The 15,764-nt window shown below is 46.4% G+C and overlaps 1 protein-coding gene across 1 annotated transcript; it reads right to left on the bottom strand.

Moving 5' to 3' along the window:
• Nucleotides 1–2,442: 2,442 nt before the first annotated feature.
• Nucleotides 2,443–6,514, bottom strand: OTOL1 (otolin 1). Its single transcript, XM_027904273.1, has 4 exons — nt 6,184–6,514; nt 4,379–4,468; nt 3,483–3,554; nt 2,443–3,345 (listed from the first exon to the last, which is right to left on the bottom strand). Exons 1-4 carry the CDS (start codon nt 6,512–6,514, stop codon nt 2,450–2,452), a joined length of 1,389 nt encoding a protein of 462 aa, XP_027760074.1. The 3' UTR covers nt 2,443–2,449.
• Between the last annotated feature and the right edge of the window lie 9,250 nt (nt 6,515–15,764).

Raw genomic sequence — 15,764 nt, 5'->3', positions numbered from 1 at the left:
GTTTGGGCAATGAAAAAATATGTCCAGCAGGAATTACCATAGCAAACATATTATATCATATATTATATTATATTCTATATATTGTTATACCATATGATATGGGATATATTATTATAACATATTAGATGTAATATATGTGATCATTTATGCATTTATATATTAATTAAATTTCATGTAGTTATTTATTAATTATATTTATTTATATCACTGTGTATAATATATACAATTATACATTGTATATATAATTGTATATACATATTATATATGTGTATATGTATACATATATAATAGATATTATTGGATGTATAATTATATATAGCTATATATTTTATATTATCATAATAATATTATATATTAATATATCCCATAGGGTATATATTATTTATAATAGATTTATCATTTTATATATTTAGGATTGTTTACATATATTTAGGATTAGATCTGAGCTGATTCTCGAGACCCTGGACCTTTGCATTGCTGTCACCAGAGTGTTTGTAGAGGGTGTTCCTACTAAAAAACAAATAAGAAATTCCAGCAGGAGAAGAGAAAATTCCTCACCAGATGTCCCTGTCCCCCCACGTGGAGCACAACAACAGGACTGAGAGTGTTCTGACAGCAGGAACCCAAAATTGTTATCAAAACTCAACATTTAACAGCTCCTGGAGGACTAATAAGCTGAAATCTACTAAATTAAGGGCCAAGTTTTTGACAGAGCTGGAACTGGAGGCAGGGAAAGGGCTGCAAAGCTGAGGAGCTGAAGGAGCCTTTGCATTTTCTGGACAGATACAAATAGAGATCCAGATACAGCCTTGCAAAAATTGCCTTCTTGTTATCTTAAAAATTTAACAGCATTTCTCTGCTGGCAATTTTCCCTTGCATAAAAAAGAAGCCTCAGGGATCCTTCATCTCGTGCCGTGTAAATCAAAGGCACTGGGGCCAAGGACACGATTTATGGTGTTTAAATAGAAGTGATTTAAACGAGGAAGCCAAGGGGAAGAGCTGCCTAATTCACCCTGGGAGCATTGGGGTCAGACCCAAAATTCAGCCCAGCACTGGGAAAACATCCCTGGTTTGCAGCTGCCCGAGAAAACAAGTAAATTCCAGGCCCTAATCATGGGACTCGAGCTTTATTTCTTAAAAAAACCCAGTAATTGGGACAATTTTGTGTGTCATAGTTAATGTGCCAAAGCTGGTGTGAAATTTCTACGATGAGAGGAGGTGAGTTAATAAGGAAATATATCCAACACGACACCCAGAGGTTCTTTAATGTCATATTTTATTACACAAGATTCAGTTCCATTTTGGTAAATCAGCTTTTTTAAACGTGCCCACAGACCCTCTGGGCCACCACAACCCCTCAGGGCTGGTGTGAGTGCCAAAGTCTCTCCCTGGCTCCCTCCTCATCTTCCCAGCAGCCAAGGGATGATCCCACTGCATCCCTGAACCATCAGCAGCTCAGACATGGGAGTTCTGAGTGGACTAATAAAGTCAATTATGCACCTCTCAGTAGTTCTGAAAGTTTCAGGTTAATTTTTGCCATAGAACAATAGTTTTAGGGTTGTTTTTTTTTTACACTCTCCAAATAACTCTAATACTCTTTTAGACAAACCTTTATATAATTCGTGACCATATCTAAAGCACTAAATAATATTTATTCAAATATAAAACAGCTTTCACGTGATTTCAAGAAACCTACTGCTCATGGTCACATCCGACTGAGCTCTAGAGATCAAACTCTGCAATCTTTACCAAAACTTTTACTTTTTAGATTATCAGAACTGGTTCCTGGAGGGGTTTGGATGGTGGGAGGACTGCAGGAGCTGACCTGATTAAAATTGCAGTCGGGCCATGAGTTTCTTTACGTAATTTGAACAGGCCAATCGTTAAGTGAGTGGGGATCAAACCCCCAAGCTCGGTGTTACCACCACCCTGCTCTAACCAACTAATATTGCAAATATAAATATCTCTGTTAAAATATTTACTGAAATATCACGAAAAGCAGCCACTAAACCAACTGATGCTCATCCCTCCTCTCGCAGGCACAGGGAAAATCATGTTTTCCAGTGTCACTGTGAAGTAAGACGACACACAGGTACCCTCAAAAGGCCAAGCAGTGGAAGGAGTTCTGGAGAATTTATCCCAAAGTCCAGAACACCGGGCTTAGAAGGGAAAAAACTCCTAGCAGTGCTGCAAAAAGCACCTCCTGTTCTCTTCAAGGCTTTTTCATCTTTGCCAGCCTCCCCCCAGGCCCTCCCCTGCGGCCTGTGTGAGTTTATCCCTCCTCGTTCCACAGAGGCCGTAACTCCCCTCTGGAAGGCGAGAGGAGAAAACACCCAAACCATCTTTGGGAAAGGCAATTTACTCAGGCAGGAAAGGCTTCCTAAGCGAAACAAGGCCTAATCTCCTCCAGAAATCTGCCCTCGGTGGAAGACACCTCCTCCCTCTAAATCTACCTGTGGGCCTCGAGGGCATCGGGGTAGAGCAGGAAGCCCATGAAGACGCTGTCGTCCTCCGCGCCCGCGTACACCCCGTTCCAGTCCCGCGCCACCTCCAGCCACACCTGGTCCCCCGCGCCGAGCTTCAGGATGGTCAGGAAGGAGGCCTGGTCGATCTCCTGCCCGTGGACGGTGTCCCTGGCCTTGGCCACCCTCCTGGTGCGCGCCACGAGGCCGACGCGGGCCGGCCGGCCGCGCACCGTCAGGTGGAAGGCGAAGACGTAGGTGCCGGGCACGGTGCAGTTGAACTTGCCGGTGGAAGGGTTGTAGTCCCGCTGCTCGTTGTACAGGACCCTGTCAAACCTGATGGGCACGTTGGGAGGAGGGAAGGGCTTGGACAGCCCGGCACTGAAGGCCGACCTGGGGGTCTTGGTGGCGTCCCCGCGAGCGCCCTTGGCCCCGCGAGAGCCCTTCTTGCCCGGCGCCCCCCGGCCCCCCTTGCTGCCCGCCACCCCCTTGGGACCGGTGGGTCCCATCATGCCAGCGGGGCCCAGGTCCCCTTTCTCACCCTTCGTGCCCCGCTCGCCCTTCTCTCCCTGTTTTCCATCCAGCCCCCGGATCCCCTCGGCCCCCGTGTCCCCCTTGCTCCCTTTTTCCCCCTTGGTGCCCCCTTCCCCTCTCTCTCCCTTGGCCCCTCTGCCCCCTGGCTCCCCACAATATCCCTTCTCCCCCGTGTCTCCCTTTTCCCCTTTGTCACCCTGCTCTCCCACCGCTCCTGGGTCTCCAGGATCCCCCCTGTCCCCCTTGGCTCCTTTGGTCCCGTTCTCACAAGTGTCCCCTTTGGACCCCTTTTGTCCCTTCAGCCCAGGGAAGCCGTAGCTGCCCTTATTGCCTTTGGCTCCAGCTTCACCTGGAACAGGGAAAAGCAGTGGGGAAAAGGAGATTAAAACCAACGGTGTTGGATTGCTTTGGAGGCAGAGAGAAATCACCAACAGCAAAGGGAAAGGTCAGGGCAATATTCCGGGTTTCCCAGCCCGTGTCACGTACCTTGCAGCCCAGGTTTGCCTGGATAACCGGGGTTTCCACTTGCTCCTCGCTCTCCTTGCTCCCCTTTTCCTCCTAGAACATTCCACCATTAATTAATTAATTAATTAATTGATGGTAGTGTCTGCAGCCAGCAATCATTACACTGGGACCACTTCCATGTGTCCAAAAAAAACAGACACCAGCAAAGTGTGTTTTCAAGAAACCCCTTCAAGAAACCTCAGCTGAATCTCACACCCCAAGCACCATCTCGCTCCAGTTCTGGATTTCTGCTTCACTTGGGAGGCAGTTCCTGCTGTTTAATGGCAAGATGGAGAAGATGACAGCGTTCCTCACTCCAGGATTGCCAAAAGTCTTGTTCCAGAAGTGAATCAAGGCCCAAGAGACTGGCTGAACAGCTCAGCACTCTGCTGCTGGAACCCCTGCATCAGCTTTGCTGTGGGATTCTCCACCACCCAAGGCAGCCACAGGATCCTGGAGAGGTGTGTGGGGCAGGAATCAGCTGCTCCAAGCCTGAAATGAAGGGCAGGCTTCCCTTTTGGGCACTGCTGATGGGTAATAACTGCTCCTCATCTAAGCTGAAATCATTTTGCCTGAGGTGCTTCAGTTGAAATGCAGCTTCTACACCTGCTCCCATGGTGGCTTTCCCCTCTTATGTCCCTAATCCAAAGCAAATTGAAAATAGATTTTAAACTGTTCAAAATGAGCATATCCACTGATATCTTTATGAGCAGCTGTTCTTGCACCACCTGAACATACACCTGAGTTATTGCCCCTGCGCTAATTCCCCCTAAAACCCTCCAGGTGTCAGTCCCTATCAGTGCACTCCTTTTTTCTTGGAAAAATATGGCTTCTTTAAATTTTGCAGTATTTGATGAGGACAACAGCATCTGCTTTACCTCTTTCTCCTTTGGAACCTTTTGGCCCTTGAGGACCTGGAGCTCCTGGCAGACCTGGCAGGCCATCATCTCCCTTGTCCCCCTTGGGACCTGAAAAACAACCACATCAACAAAATCAGCTCAGAAACTCAAAGGTTTCACTTTATAAACAACATCTGCAGTAATTGCTAAGCAACTTGGCACTGGGCAGTGTGTGGAAGGGGCTTCCATCACTCTGGGAGGAGCTGGATGTTCTATTTGACGTCCTACAACCAACACAAATCTTACAGTTTTCCATTTCACTCTTGGCCATAGTTAAAGACTTTTTGAAACCAACTTTGAGCTGCCTCAGAGCCACAGGAGCTCAGACACTGATAAAACCTCAGAAGCAATCTCCTTTTAATATCTGAATGCACCTAAGGAGCTCCCAGAGCTTCGGAATTGCCCCTCTCCTCAAAGAGAATTAAGTCTGCAAATACAGAAGTGGCACCTGGCTGACAGTCCCTTGCTGCAGAAAGGATGAGTTGAAAGGCAAGCAAGCTGGCTCCAATCTTTCCTTCATTTTTACATCCACTTGGGAATCTTAGAGACTCCCAGTGAATGTCTGGGAGCAGATTATGGCAGCTTCAATCATCCCAAGGACTTTTCCATCAGCGCTCTGGAGACACAAGAAATCAAACTCCCTTTGTAGCCACTAAAACTTCCATCAGCCAATCCCTGGAGTACACTGTATTATTAAAGGAGAATTGTTTCATGATTTCCCCACCTTTCTTCAGCTGAACAGTTTCTCTCTCCAATATTGGTGCTATTAAAGTGAACATTTGCAGACTAATGCACTGTTCATTCCAGCAGGATTAGAATGAGGTGCTCCATAACGTGTGTTTTAGCAGCAGAAAGGAGAGACAAAGTGTGTTTTATGTAATATTTATTAAGAGCTGCCTCTTGTGAGAGGTGCTTTATTTATTTATTTATTTTTAGACTCAAACACAAAATTATTCCTGTACTTAATTTCCTCTTTCCCAATGGGGAAAAATAAATGAGAAAAAAAGATAGGGGGTTATTATAAACCTTCAGCAAAGATGCAAAACTGCTCCAAGGTAGTTTTGAAGCTCATAAAGCCATGGCTGGAGTGACTGTGAAAGTAAATCTGTGGCTCCCAAGGGATCAGACACAAGGACAGAGAACTGCAGAGTGTGGCCACCTGCCAGCCAGGACATGGGATAGGGCACGAGTCCCATCAAGGGGTGATCCCATGGGGTGGAGCTCCTTTTTGGGGCCTTCCCACTCACTTTGGTGGTTTGTAACTCCTGGGATGTGATCAGAACGCACTTTTTTGCTCTGCATTTGCACAAGCTGTGATCACATTCAGCATTTCATAGAATCACAGAATACGCTGAGCTGGGAGGGATCCCCAAGGATCATCCAGTCCAAACCTCAGCCCTGCACAGTCCCAGCCCCAAGAGTCACCCCCTGTGCCCCAGAGGATCATCCCAACCCTCCTGGAGCTCTGGCAGCCTTGGGGCTGTGCCCACTGCCCTGGGGAGCCTGTTCAGTGCCAACCACCCTCTGGGGGAAGAACTTTTGGCTGAGATCCACCCTGAGCCTGCCCTGACACAGCTCCAGCCATTCCCTGGGGGCTGTCCCTGCTCCCCCCAGAGCAGAGCTCAGTCCTGCCCCTCCATTTCTCACGAGGAACCTGCACGAGATTGCTGGGAGGTCTCCCCTCGTCTGCTAAACACGAGCCTTGCCCAACCGTTTCTTGAGGGAAAAGCTCCTCGATTTGGTGTCTGTGCCTCCCTGAGAGCAGCGAGGTGACAATCACCAACCTGGGGGTCCCTGTTCCCCCGGCAGCCCCCGGGGCCCCGCGGAAGGGGGGCAGCAGTCGCAGCAGTTGAAGAAGAACTCGGCCGTGTCCAGGGTGTAGTTCTCGAAGGGGAAGATGGTGGTGGCCCCTCGGCTCGGGGTGGGTATCTCAGGTCCAGCAGGAGCTGCCGGGACGGGCATTTTCCCCGGGATTAGGGTGGGAGGGGGGCGAGAGGCCACCGGCTGGGGGGGCTTCGGCTTCGTGTACTTGACGGCCGGGGTCACCTTCAGCCCCTCACACGCGGCCACAACCAGCACCAGCAACGCCCAGAGGGGCCCCGGGGAGCTCCACATGCTGGCAGCTGTGGGAAAACACAAACACAGCCGTGGGTCCCTGCAAAACACCCTCTGCCTCCTCCCCACGAAGCCTGGAGGATGGGAGGGTGGGGAGAGGTGCCCAGAGGGTGCCCAGAGAAGCTGCCCCAAGCCCTGGAAGCGTCCAAGAGCAAATTGGTTTGGAAGAGACCCTAAAGATCATCCAGTGCCACCTCCTGCCACGGGCAGGGACACCTTCCACCAGCCCAGGATGATCCAACCTGGCCTTGGACACTCCCAGGGATGGGGCAGCCACAGCTCCTCTGGGCAACCTGTGCCAGGGCCTCACAGGGAAGAATTTCTTCCCAATATTTAACTCAAATGTTCCCTCTTTCAGTTTGAAGCCATTTCCCCCTTGTCCTATCACTCCGTGCTCTCCTGAAAAGCTTCTCCCAAACTTTCCTGTAAGCTCCCTTTAGGTACTGGAAGGATACAAATAGAAACCAGTAATGATTTCAGAGTCCTACACAACTGCACACTACACAATTGTAAAAGAACAAATGGAAGCAAAACAAAACAGCAAGTTTTCCAAAATGAAGTATTTTGGAATCAAAGCATCAAGTACCAAATATTCCAAAACTTTCACCTTGATTTTTTTTCCGACTGATTTTTTTTCTGGACTTCCACAATTTCAGTGCAAACTGTCATATCTGTTCTTTTTGTCTCTAAAGGGTTGATTCAGCTGAACCAGGAAGAAAGAACAAAGTGAAAAGGACATTATTGTTTTTTCCCTAAAGAACAGGTGATGCCTCTCAGGTGACTTGCCTTAAAAAGCATCTTTGTTTCTTTTTTAAAGCAGGGTCCCCAGCTGTAAATACAAACAGAACAGAGTCCCTTTCTTGCTGAACCTGTAACCCAACCTTCCCTACAGCCACAGCACTCCACTGCATGAGAAAGTCTCCAGCAGGTATTCCAGCTATCCCTGCCATCCAGAGGGCGAAAGGAGATCCCACTCTAAGTCAGGCATTTGCAGGATTAGAATCTTTCCACATCTTTAAGAATTCAGTTTTAGAGGAAAGGGTGGTGATTTCCAAAATTCTCCTTCTGAACAATATACTCATGCAGGAGTGTCCTGCCACTGCTGGAGATGAGTTAAAAAAAAAACCATAATTTCCACACAGAAAGAAGCAATGGCTTTAAAGATCAAGTAGCTTTGTGGGGAAGTGGTAAATCAGTTCTCAAATCCCAATCATTTCTGTGTTTCACTGTCACACACCACTTTCTGCTGCAAAGCTCCAGAGCAAACACGCTCCAGTTAAACAGCCAGATTGATGGATTGCTGTTAAATACTGGAAAAACAGAATTAATAACAAAATTACACCTTACCAGGCTGTTTAAAAAACCAACATGCCCAGAGCAAGGAATCATTAAACAGAGTTTTCATTAAAATGGGCGAGACTGTTCCTAAAAGAATTATTCTTCATATGTGGAAGGTGTCCCTGCCCCTGGAATGAGATGACTTTTAAGGTCTCATCCAACCCGTTCTGTGATTCTATAGAAAAGCATTTTAATGAAAGTGAAATTTTGGACTTTTCTTTACATTAACTCATCACCACTGGATTTAAAACCATTCATTTGAATCCCCCACACACACACACACTAGGAAAGATTGTGATTCACGGTGGGCACAAAGCAGGAAGAATTAAACTTTGCTGCAGTGCCCCCTCACTCAGTACATCTGTATTTAATTGGATTTAAATATCTCCCAACTGTTTACACATGTCCCATAATAACATGGGAGTAATACACTTGTTCTTTTGTCTGCTGCCTAAAATTATAGTGTTTAGATATTGCAGTTCACAACAGCTATTTAACCCCAACCTGCCAGTTTTAAATATCAGGGAGATGACTGCGTTTTCTGCTGTTTAATTATTCCTAGTCCTCATGCAGCCATACATTCACCACAGCAAGTCATTTTTTCTGGGGGCAAATTCTACCGCCACCACACCCTAAATTCTACGAGCTCATTGCAAATACCCCCTCCTGAAATCACAACAACCACTGTGTGCTCTCTCCTACCTTACAAACGGTCCTGCTCCCAGGAAAACCCCCCCTCCATGGCACCTGGAACAAGACAATCCTTATTTGGGGAGAGGATCAGCTTTATTTGGGTAACAGCTGCTCCCGTGGCCAATAAGAACCAGCACAGGAGAGAAAGGGGGGGATTGGCAAAGTGGAAAGGAGCAAGGTGACACTGATACCTGAGGGTTTCAGAGGGTCCAGGGGAAAAGAGTGAAAGCCAAAGAAGCACAGAGAAGAAGCCAGCTTTGTAATAACATGTCATTTTAAGTGTTAATGCTCAAATTACTTATATTATAATCAAAATACTAGATATTACATAATATATAATTATAAACTATATGATATATAATATATATAATATATAATTATATAATATATGCAATATATATTATATAACATACATAATCAAAATAATTAAGGCAAACTGGAAAAGGGAATATTCACACAGAAGAGGGTAAAACGGAATTGAATTGTACTTGAGCTGAGTAAAAAGCGTTCAAGGGAAATTAATGTTCCTGTGTGGAGTCACAATTCGCACTTCTCACAGATTTCCCACAGTTTAGCAACCTCCTGGAAGAGCCCCTCCCACCCCCACCCCCCCCAATAATCTGATTTTCTGAAACACTGCAAGGTGTTCTGGTTCTCTTTTGTCCATCACCACAAAACAACTGAGCCAGAAACAGACTGAAATGAAAATTCTCTGCTATGCTGTTGATTAGGGGAAGGAGTATTTCTATAGGAGACAGTGGAATAGATAATTAATCAATAGAAGATGTATTTCCATCTTCTTCCCATTTTCCCCTCTTAGTCCTCAGTGTCCAGGACCTCCTTGTTTTCCTCCTTTCCCATTGTATCCTGATTTAACCACAGAAGGGCTAGAATTGTTACATTCCATTTATTAAGAGTAACTTTGGATTAATTTGTTTGCAATTAATTTACCTGTAATTTTTTTTTTCTGATGGCCAAATTATGAACTAAATGCTCGAGAGAAATAAAACCTAAAAAAATGAAAGAGAAACATCTTTGGATTTTGCCTTTATAGTTGTTCTGTTTTCAGCTCAAATTTAGGGGAGGGGGAGTTCACTTTTGGTGAGAACTTTAAATACTGTGTGGTGTAAAAATTAAACAAGTCATTTATGTAAAGAAAGGAGACATTCCCCGTGCAGGGTTTTAAATGCTTGACTTCAGAAAAATACTGCCATGGGGATTTCCAGTGGATGCAAAAGGAATGAAATGATCTCCCTGGAAAATCAGTATCATCACATTTAGTGCTATTATGATTCAGATATCAAGGGGGAAATGAGATGGGAAAAACCCTGCATCAGTCTGTGCCTGTGATCCCACAAACCCTCCACCAAATGTTGCTTCAAATCCCCCAAAATCTGCAGGATGGCAGCACAGCAGATATTTATTGCCCTTTAAAGTGCGACGGCCAGAAAGATCCAAAAGCTCCCATTCCCCAAAAACACCCATTTAGGGAGCTATTTAAGAACTGTTGGAACTTGATAGTACCCGTTCCATTTCTGGTGTCAGTCATTTCGGGAGCCCCTAAATGCACATTTAAAACCCCACCATCACGTAGGGATTTCTGTGAGAGCCCAGAATTCCAGCAGGTGAGCTGTGGGCTGAACTCCCCCCCCGGGGCTGGGTTTGGAAGCCTGTTTGGGGTGTAAACCAGATTCCCTGGGGTGTCACCCCGGGAATGGAGCGTGGTCCCACTCCAAGCCCCGCTCCTTTGTCAGGACCTGCAGGTGCCTCCGCTCCGGGCTAAGAAACCCCTGCTTTGTGCTCCTCTGGAAACCCGACACAGCCAAAGGGTAAAAAGTGATCAAATTACCCGGCTCCCCTTTTCCACCCTGGTCTCCCTTTGTGTGCCGGGTCAGGGGATGTCATGGAAAGGCGGCTTTGCTGGGAATGCTGTTTGTGAATGCGTGTTTGGGAAACAAAACCTCCTCAATAGCCCTGCCTTTGCTCATAGCCAGGGCTGGCCGGGGATTGTTTCCCTCCTTGTCCCCAGTCCCAACTTTCAGGGAAGGCTTTGCACAAAGAAATAACTGTATTTCTGATTTCTGGAGTCTGACTGTGCCCCTGGCAGTACCGGGATGGAAATGTAGGAACAGCACTGGCTGAAATATGGGATACTGAGCTCAGGGATGGACTCAGCACTTCCCCAACCCTCAGCTACACTAGTAAGCTTTTAATTCTTGCAGGTTTTAAACAAGTCATTCTTTTAACGCTGGGAAATCCATTCTCCACAGGTTAATAAGCACCTTATGAGTCAAAGGACTTAAAAATCTCCACAACAGGGGATTTAACTCCCAGAGAATCTTGCCCTGCTCCACAGTGTGGACACAAGTGGCACAGACTCCTCTGCAGGGCTATTTACATCAGGAGCTGCTGCAACACTCCTTGGAAATAAGGAAATGGAAATATCTATTTCCCTTTAACCCAAATTCTTCTTGGCTCTGACAAATACACACTTTGTGACAAAGCAAAGTTACAGCGCAGGTCACACAGTACCTTAAAATCACGGCAGGAAGGAAAAAATCTGGGAACAAAATCACCTGTGTGTGTGTGCTGGACTCAAAATCTTGGGGAGATTATAGTATTTACAGAATTAAAAAGCAAAGGATAGGGAGAGAATATTTATTTTTGACATATAAACTCCCTGCAAGGGGCTTTGGATCAACACTAAAGCCAGGGGAAGATTCCCACTCATTTCTTTGGAATAGATGTCCAATACTCTGCACCTCACCCAGAAGCAGAGGCAGCAAAATATCTCCGAGAGAATAAACAGGGGAATGGATAATAATAATTTAAAATTGTAATTATAAATAAATGTTAAAATACACGGTATTTTTTAGGCCTTCTGAGTAGAATCACAGAATATCCTGAGTTGGAAGGGACGCCAGAGGTTCCAGAAAACGTGGAGAGCTGCAGTTTCAGGCTGAGGCTCAGCACAAGAGGGCACTCCAGGAGCTCCCAAAATCCCTGCCGGGGATGGCTTTACAGCACAATCACGCAATCCCAGAATATCCTGAGTTGGAAAGGACCCACAAGGATCATCCAGTCCAACTCCTGGCCCTGCACAGGGGAACCCCAATAATTCCACTGAGAGCCTTGTCCAAACATCCCAGTCCTGAGCCTTGATCATCCCCTCACGCATCATGCCCTGCATCCTGATCCATCCAGGACAAGCACAACAGGATAAAACAAACATTTTTCCCTGGATAACTTATCAACAGCCTCCAAAACGGAATTTTATCAACACTGTGTGCATGAGATGAACAAATAAAACATGAAAAATCAGGTGTTTGTGAGACCTGCACTGTTCAAACTTGTTTCCATTGAGAGCAGTAACAAACACCGAACCCATATGGTCAGCTTATTTAAGGAAAAAACAAAACAAAACAAAAAAAACCCAGATATTGGTAAGAATTGCTCATTTTAAGAAAATTTCCCATGGCAAATTGGTATTAGAATGAGTAGGACTGATGACAGAGGTGGGCTTTGTCCAGGTGAAAAACTTCTCCAGCAACTCCAAACTGCTGCTCAATGGGTTGTTCCTTCCAGACCACCCCAAAACAAGGCTGGTTTCTCCACAGGGAAACTTTAAACTTGCCAAGCACCTTCTTTTTGTTCTAAAACACTTTGGGATCGGTTACAGGAGCAAACCAGGCACTCCCTGCCACGGCCATGGGCTGGGGATTTACCCTGGGGAGGGTGTGAGTGTGGACACGTTCAGATCTCCGGCTCAATAACAAGATTACAATCCCAACAGGAGGTCCCACACTTGCTTACACAGAGCAATAAAGTGGCTGTAGCAATTTACTGTTGGCCAAGGAGCTGAGAGGGATGTGAAGATGTGACTCACGAGGGATTGTAGATCCTGCCCGGCCCTTGTTCTTGATTAATCCTTTACCTTCTAATTACCTGTCCCTGATGCCAGAATGCCACCCAGCTCCTCCTCTAGCTGGCTGCTGGCAGAGTTACCCCAGAACACCGGTTAATACTGAGGTTTATGAGGACAAGGCTGCTTATAAATAATCACCAATTCACTATATGAGATACGTATTTATATATAAGAAGTTTCCTGTGCAACAGAATTTCTCAGAGCGGAGAAACTGAAAAAAATTCCAATAGAAACCACACCAGGAGACAGGATCAGACCTGGCCACCAGTGTCCCACCCAGCTTTTCCACCTTTGAAGGGGCACTAAGCCCCAAAACAGGAGCTGCAGAGCGCTGTGGTGTCATCACTTGGAGAGATAATCACCCTCAAACAGTTGTCATATCCCCCAGAGAGGTGATTGCTTTGTCCTATCTTCCCTGTCATTAGATAAAAGGTTGTCCTCTAATTTGTCAGGTTGGGTGAGAGGAGTAACACCAAATTAGTCAGGAGCACAATTAGGAACACAATAATCTGGGGTTTAGCCACGGCATCTCCCCTGCCCAGTCTTTTACAGGAATATTCTGCAAACTCGGACAAAATCCACGCTTAGTCTGGAGTTTCCCTTCCATTAATAGAGGCAGCCTGACTAGGTAGACAAGAGCTGGAAAATACATCCAGAAAATGAAAAATGAAAAGAGTTCTGTCTGTTGTTCTGCTGGGTTTGGAGGAACATCCTCAGGTCAGCTCAGGTTGCAGGTTCAGACTGGAGATTGGGAATAAATCCTTCCCTGGGAGGGTGGGCAGGCCCTGGCACAGGTTGCCCAGAGAAGCTGTGGCTGCCCCTGGATCCCTGGAAGTGTCCAAGGCCAGGTTGGAGCACCCTGGGCTGGTGGAAGGTGTCCCTGCCCATGGCAGGGGGTGGAATGAGATGATCTTTAAAGTCCTTCCAACCCAAACCATTGAGTGATTCCATGGTTTGAGGTAATCAGGCCTCCAGAGGACCCTGCAGTTATTTTCCTCCTGCTCTTAAAGCTCAAATAAACTTACCCAAAATGAGACTACATGAAAGGAGGTGAAGTTTCAGATCTCCCACCTGCAGCAGACAGGTGCAGACCAGGAAAAGGAGCCACTAAAAGCATCACAGTGGCACCTTGACATGACTTAGTCAATATTTGACATCCAAAGCCCTGATATCCAACCCAGCCCCTGGTGATCCGGGCTGGAAGAACCCTGCCTGTTGGCCAGTGTTTCTGCAGTAAGGGTGTGACAAGAGCCTAAAGGCTCATAAAATATTATAAATTACAGTTTGGGCTGTAGAAATGCTCTGACAGCCTTTCTGGCAGGTGTGGGATTTTATTCCCCATCTCAAGGGGTGAGCTGGATGTTTCCTGCAGGAGCAAAAAGCCAGGGTTCCAATCCCCAGTAATCATTAACACAAATCCCCAGTGGTCAAACAAGGAAGGGAGAAGATCTTCCAGAGCAGCAGCCCCTGGGGAGACAAGGAAACAAACTCCTTTATTGTTATCTACTTTGTTAAGGTGACAACTCTGGGCTGATTTTTACCCATGACAAGCATTCTGGGAGAAGGCTGAGCTTCCAGAAGGTTTGGGGCAGGAGGCTGGGAACCCCAAGACCTTGCTTAGGGGTTACACTCTTCTTTTATGGTACAGGCCTGATTTTAAGGCACTGGGAGGATTTTTGGCTCCTTTGCTCAGGGCAGAAGGAGCTCCACGGGCCATCTTGCAGCTGGTAAATGTGAGGGTTAGATGTGGTTTTAAATGTGTTTCACTGACCACATAAAGCCTCTCCCTTTCAAACCCTGGCTGCTCCCATAGAAAAGTTGATTTTTTATTTCCTCTTTTTGTTCCCCTTTCATTGGTTTGCTTTTCATTTCTTCCAAGGGCAAGCCAGGAGGCTTCTCCTGAGTCAGGGAGGAGCAGGAGGCTCTGGAGGAAACAGTGGGTGAAGGGAAAAAGCCTTCCCTGTCTCAGCAGCAATGGATGATAAATCAAACCACAGCCTCCTTTAGATTAAACCCTGTCCTACTTCTCATAAAAGAGTTATTAATCCTGAATTCAGCCAGCCCTGACTTGGTGAGGTTCTTCCCTTTGGGAGCGCTTGGCAGGGCCCCTGCAGCCCTGTCTGGTCTTAAGGCAAACAACAGTTGATTATCAGCAAATCTGTCATTCATCGTGAGGCAAATCCTTCTCCTTTTGATAAGACACTGTGTGTCTAAAGGTAAGTGTGAAACATTTACAGACACATCGAACCTTCCTCTAAACCAGCTGAAAACCTCTTTGAAAATCACCCCAAGCAGTCCCCCAAAACACCCAGGGCTAAACCTGTTGTGTGGAGCAGGTGCCCCGATCACCCAGAGTGCTTTTGCAAGCAAGGAAGGGACACAGCTATCTGAAAGTTTAAAACAAAGCCCCTGCATAAGTATTTTTTTAAGATCGAAGACTAAGCAAGCATCAGTTGCACGGTCAACATCCATAAAAATAGCAGAAGAAGGCTCTGATCTCACTGCACCAGCTGGGAAGGAAACATCACATTCTGATCACCCCTTTGTTGCCTGAGCAGCTCTGTTTGTGCAGTGCCTTTTAAAGGTATTAACTGAGGAAAGAGCATTTTTAAAGCGTCATTAAAAACGTGTTCAAATATTAAAAGAACAGCTTTAATACCAGCAGTTACATCTGGTCCTTTGAAACAGTTTGCATTCCTTTATGGCTTTTTGTGGTCAGGATTCATCCCTAGGTGCCAGAACAGGGACACGGTGGCCCCACTGTGGGGGAGGTGCCCCCAGGTGCCACTGGGGGGACTTTGCTTACTGAATGAGATTGTACCTGGAATTCACCCAGAATCACAGAATATACTGAGTTGGAAGGGACCCACGAGCATCATTTAGTCCAGCCCCAGGGGAAAACTGAATAAAGTATTTGTTGCTTTTATTTCTCACTCCTACTGCAAATTTAAGATCCTAAGTAGTTGTTTGGTAGCGAGTAGGACATTAAATCCTGTTTTTTTATCTCTGGGACAGAATAAACAACAGAAAACTGAGCCTCATGGTTATCATAATTTATTCCACAGGATTTCAGATCAAAGTCTTGTAAGTACTTGCCCATCCATATCTCTCTTTTCCGGGAACACCTGCTAAACGCTGCTATCACCCCCGCTTCCCCTGTCTCCACGCCACTGGTGTCTCCCAGCCGTGCTGCAGCACCTCGCTCGGGTCCTTCCCACCCCTCCCTTTGGAGCCGGGATGTTCCCAGGCACCTGCGGCCCCCGGGCAGCCCTTCGCTGTGCTGTAAACTGCACT

Source organism: Empidonax traillii, unplaced genomic scaffold, assembly GCF_003031625.1.
Source record: "Empidonax traillii isolate 1590-97213 ecotype Southwest subspecies unplaced genomic scaffold, ASM303162v1 scaffold1031:size332250, whole genome shotgun sequence".
In the NCBI taxonomy this organism is placed as follows: Eukaryota; Metazoa; Chordata; class Aves; order Passeriformes; family Tyrannidae; genus Empidonax; species Empidonax traillii.
The sequence above is the reverse complement of the archived record's forward strand: the minus strand, read 5'-3'. Positions and strand labels throughout refer to the sequence as shown.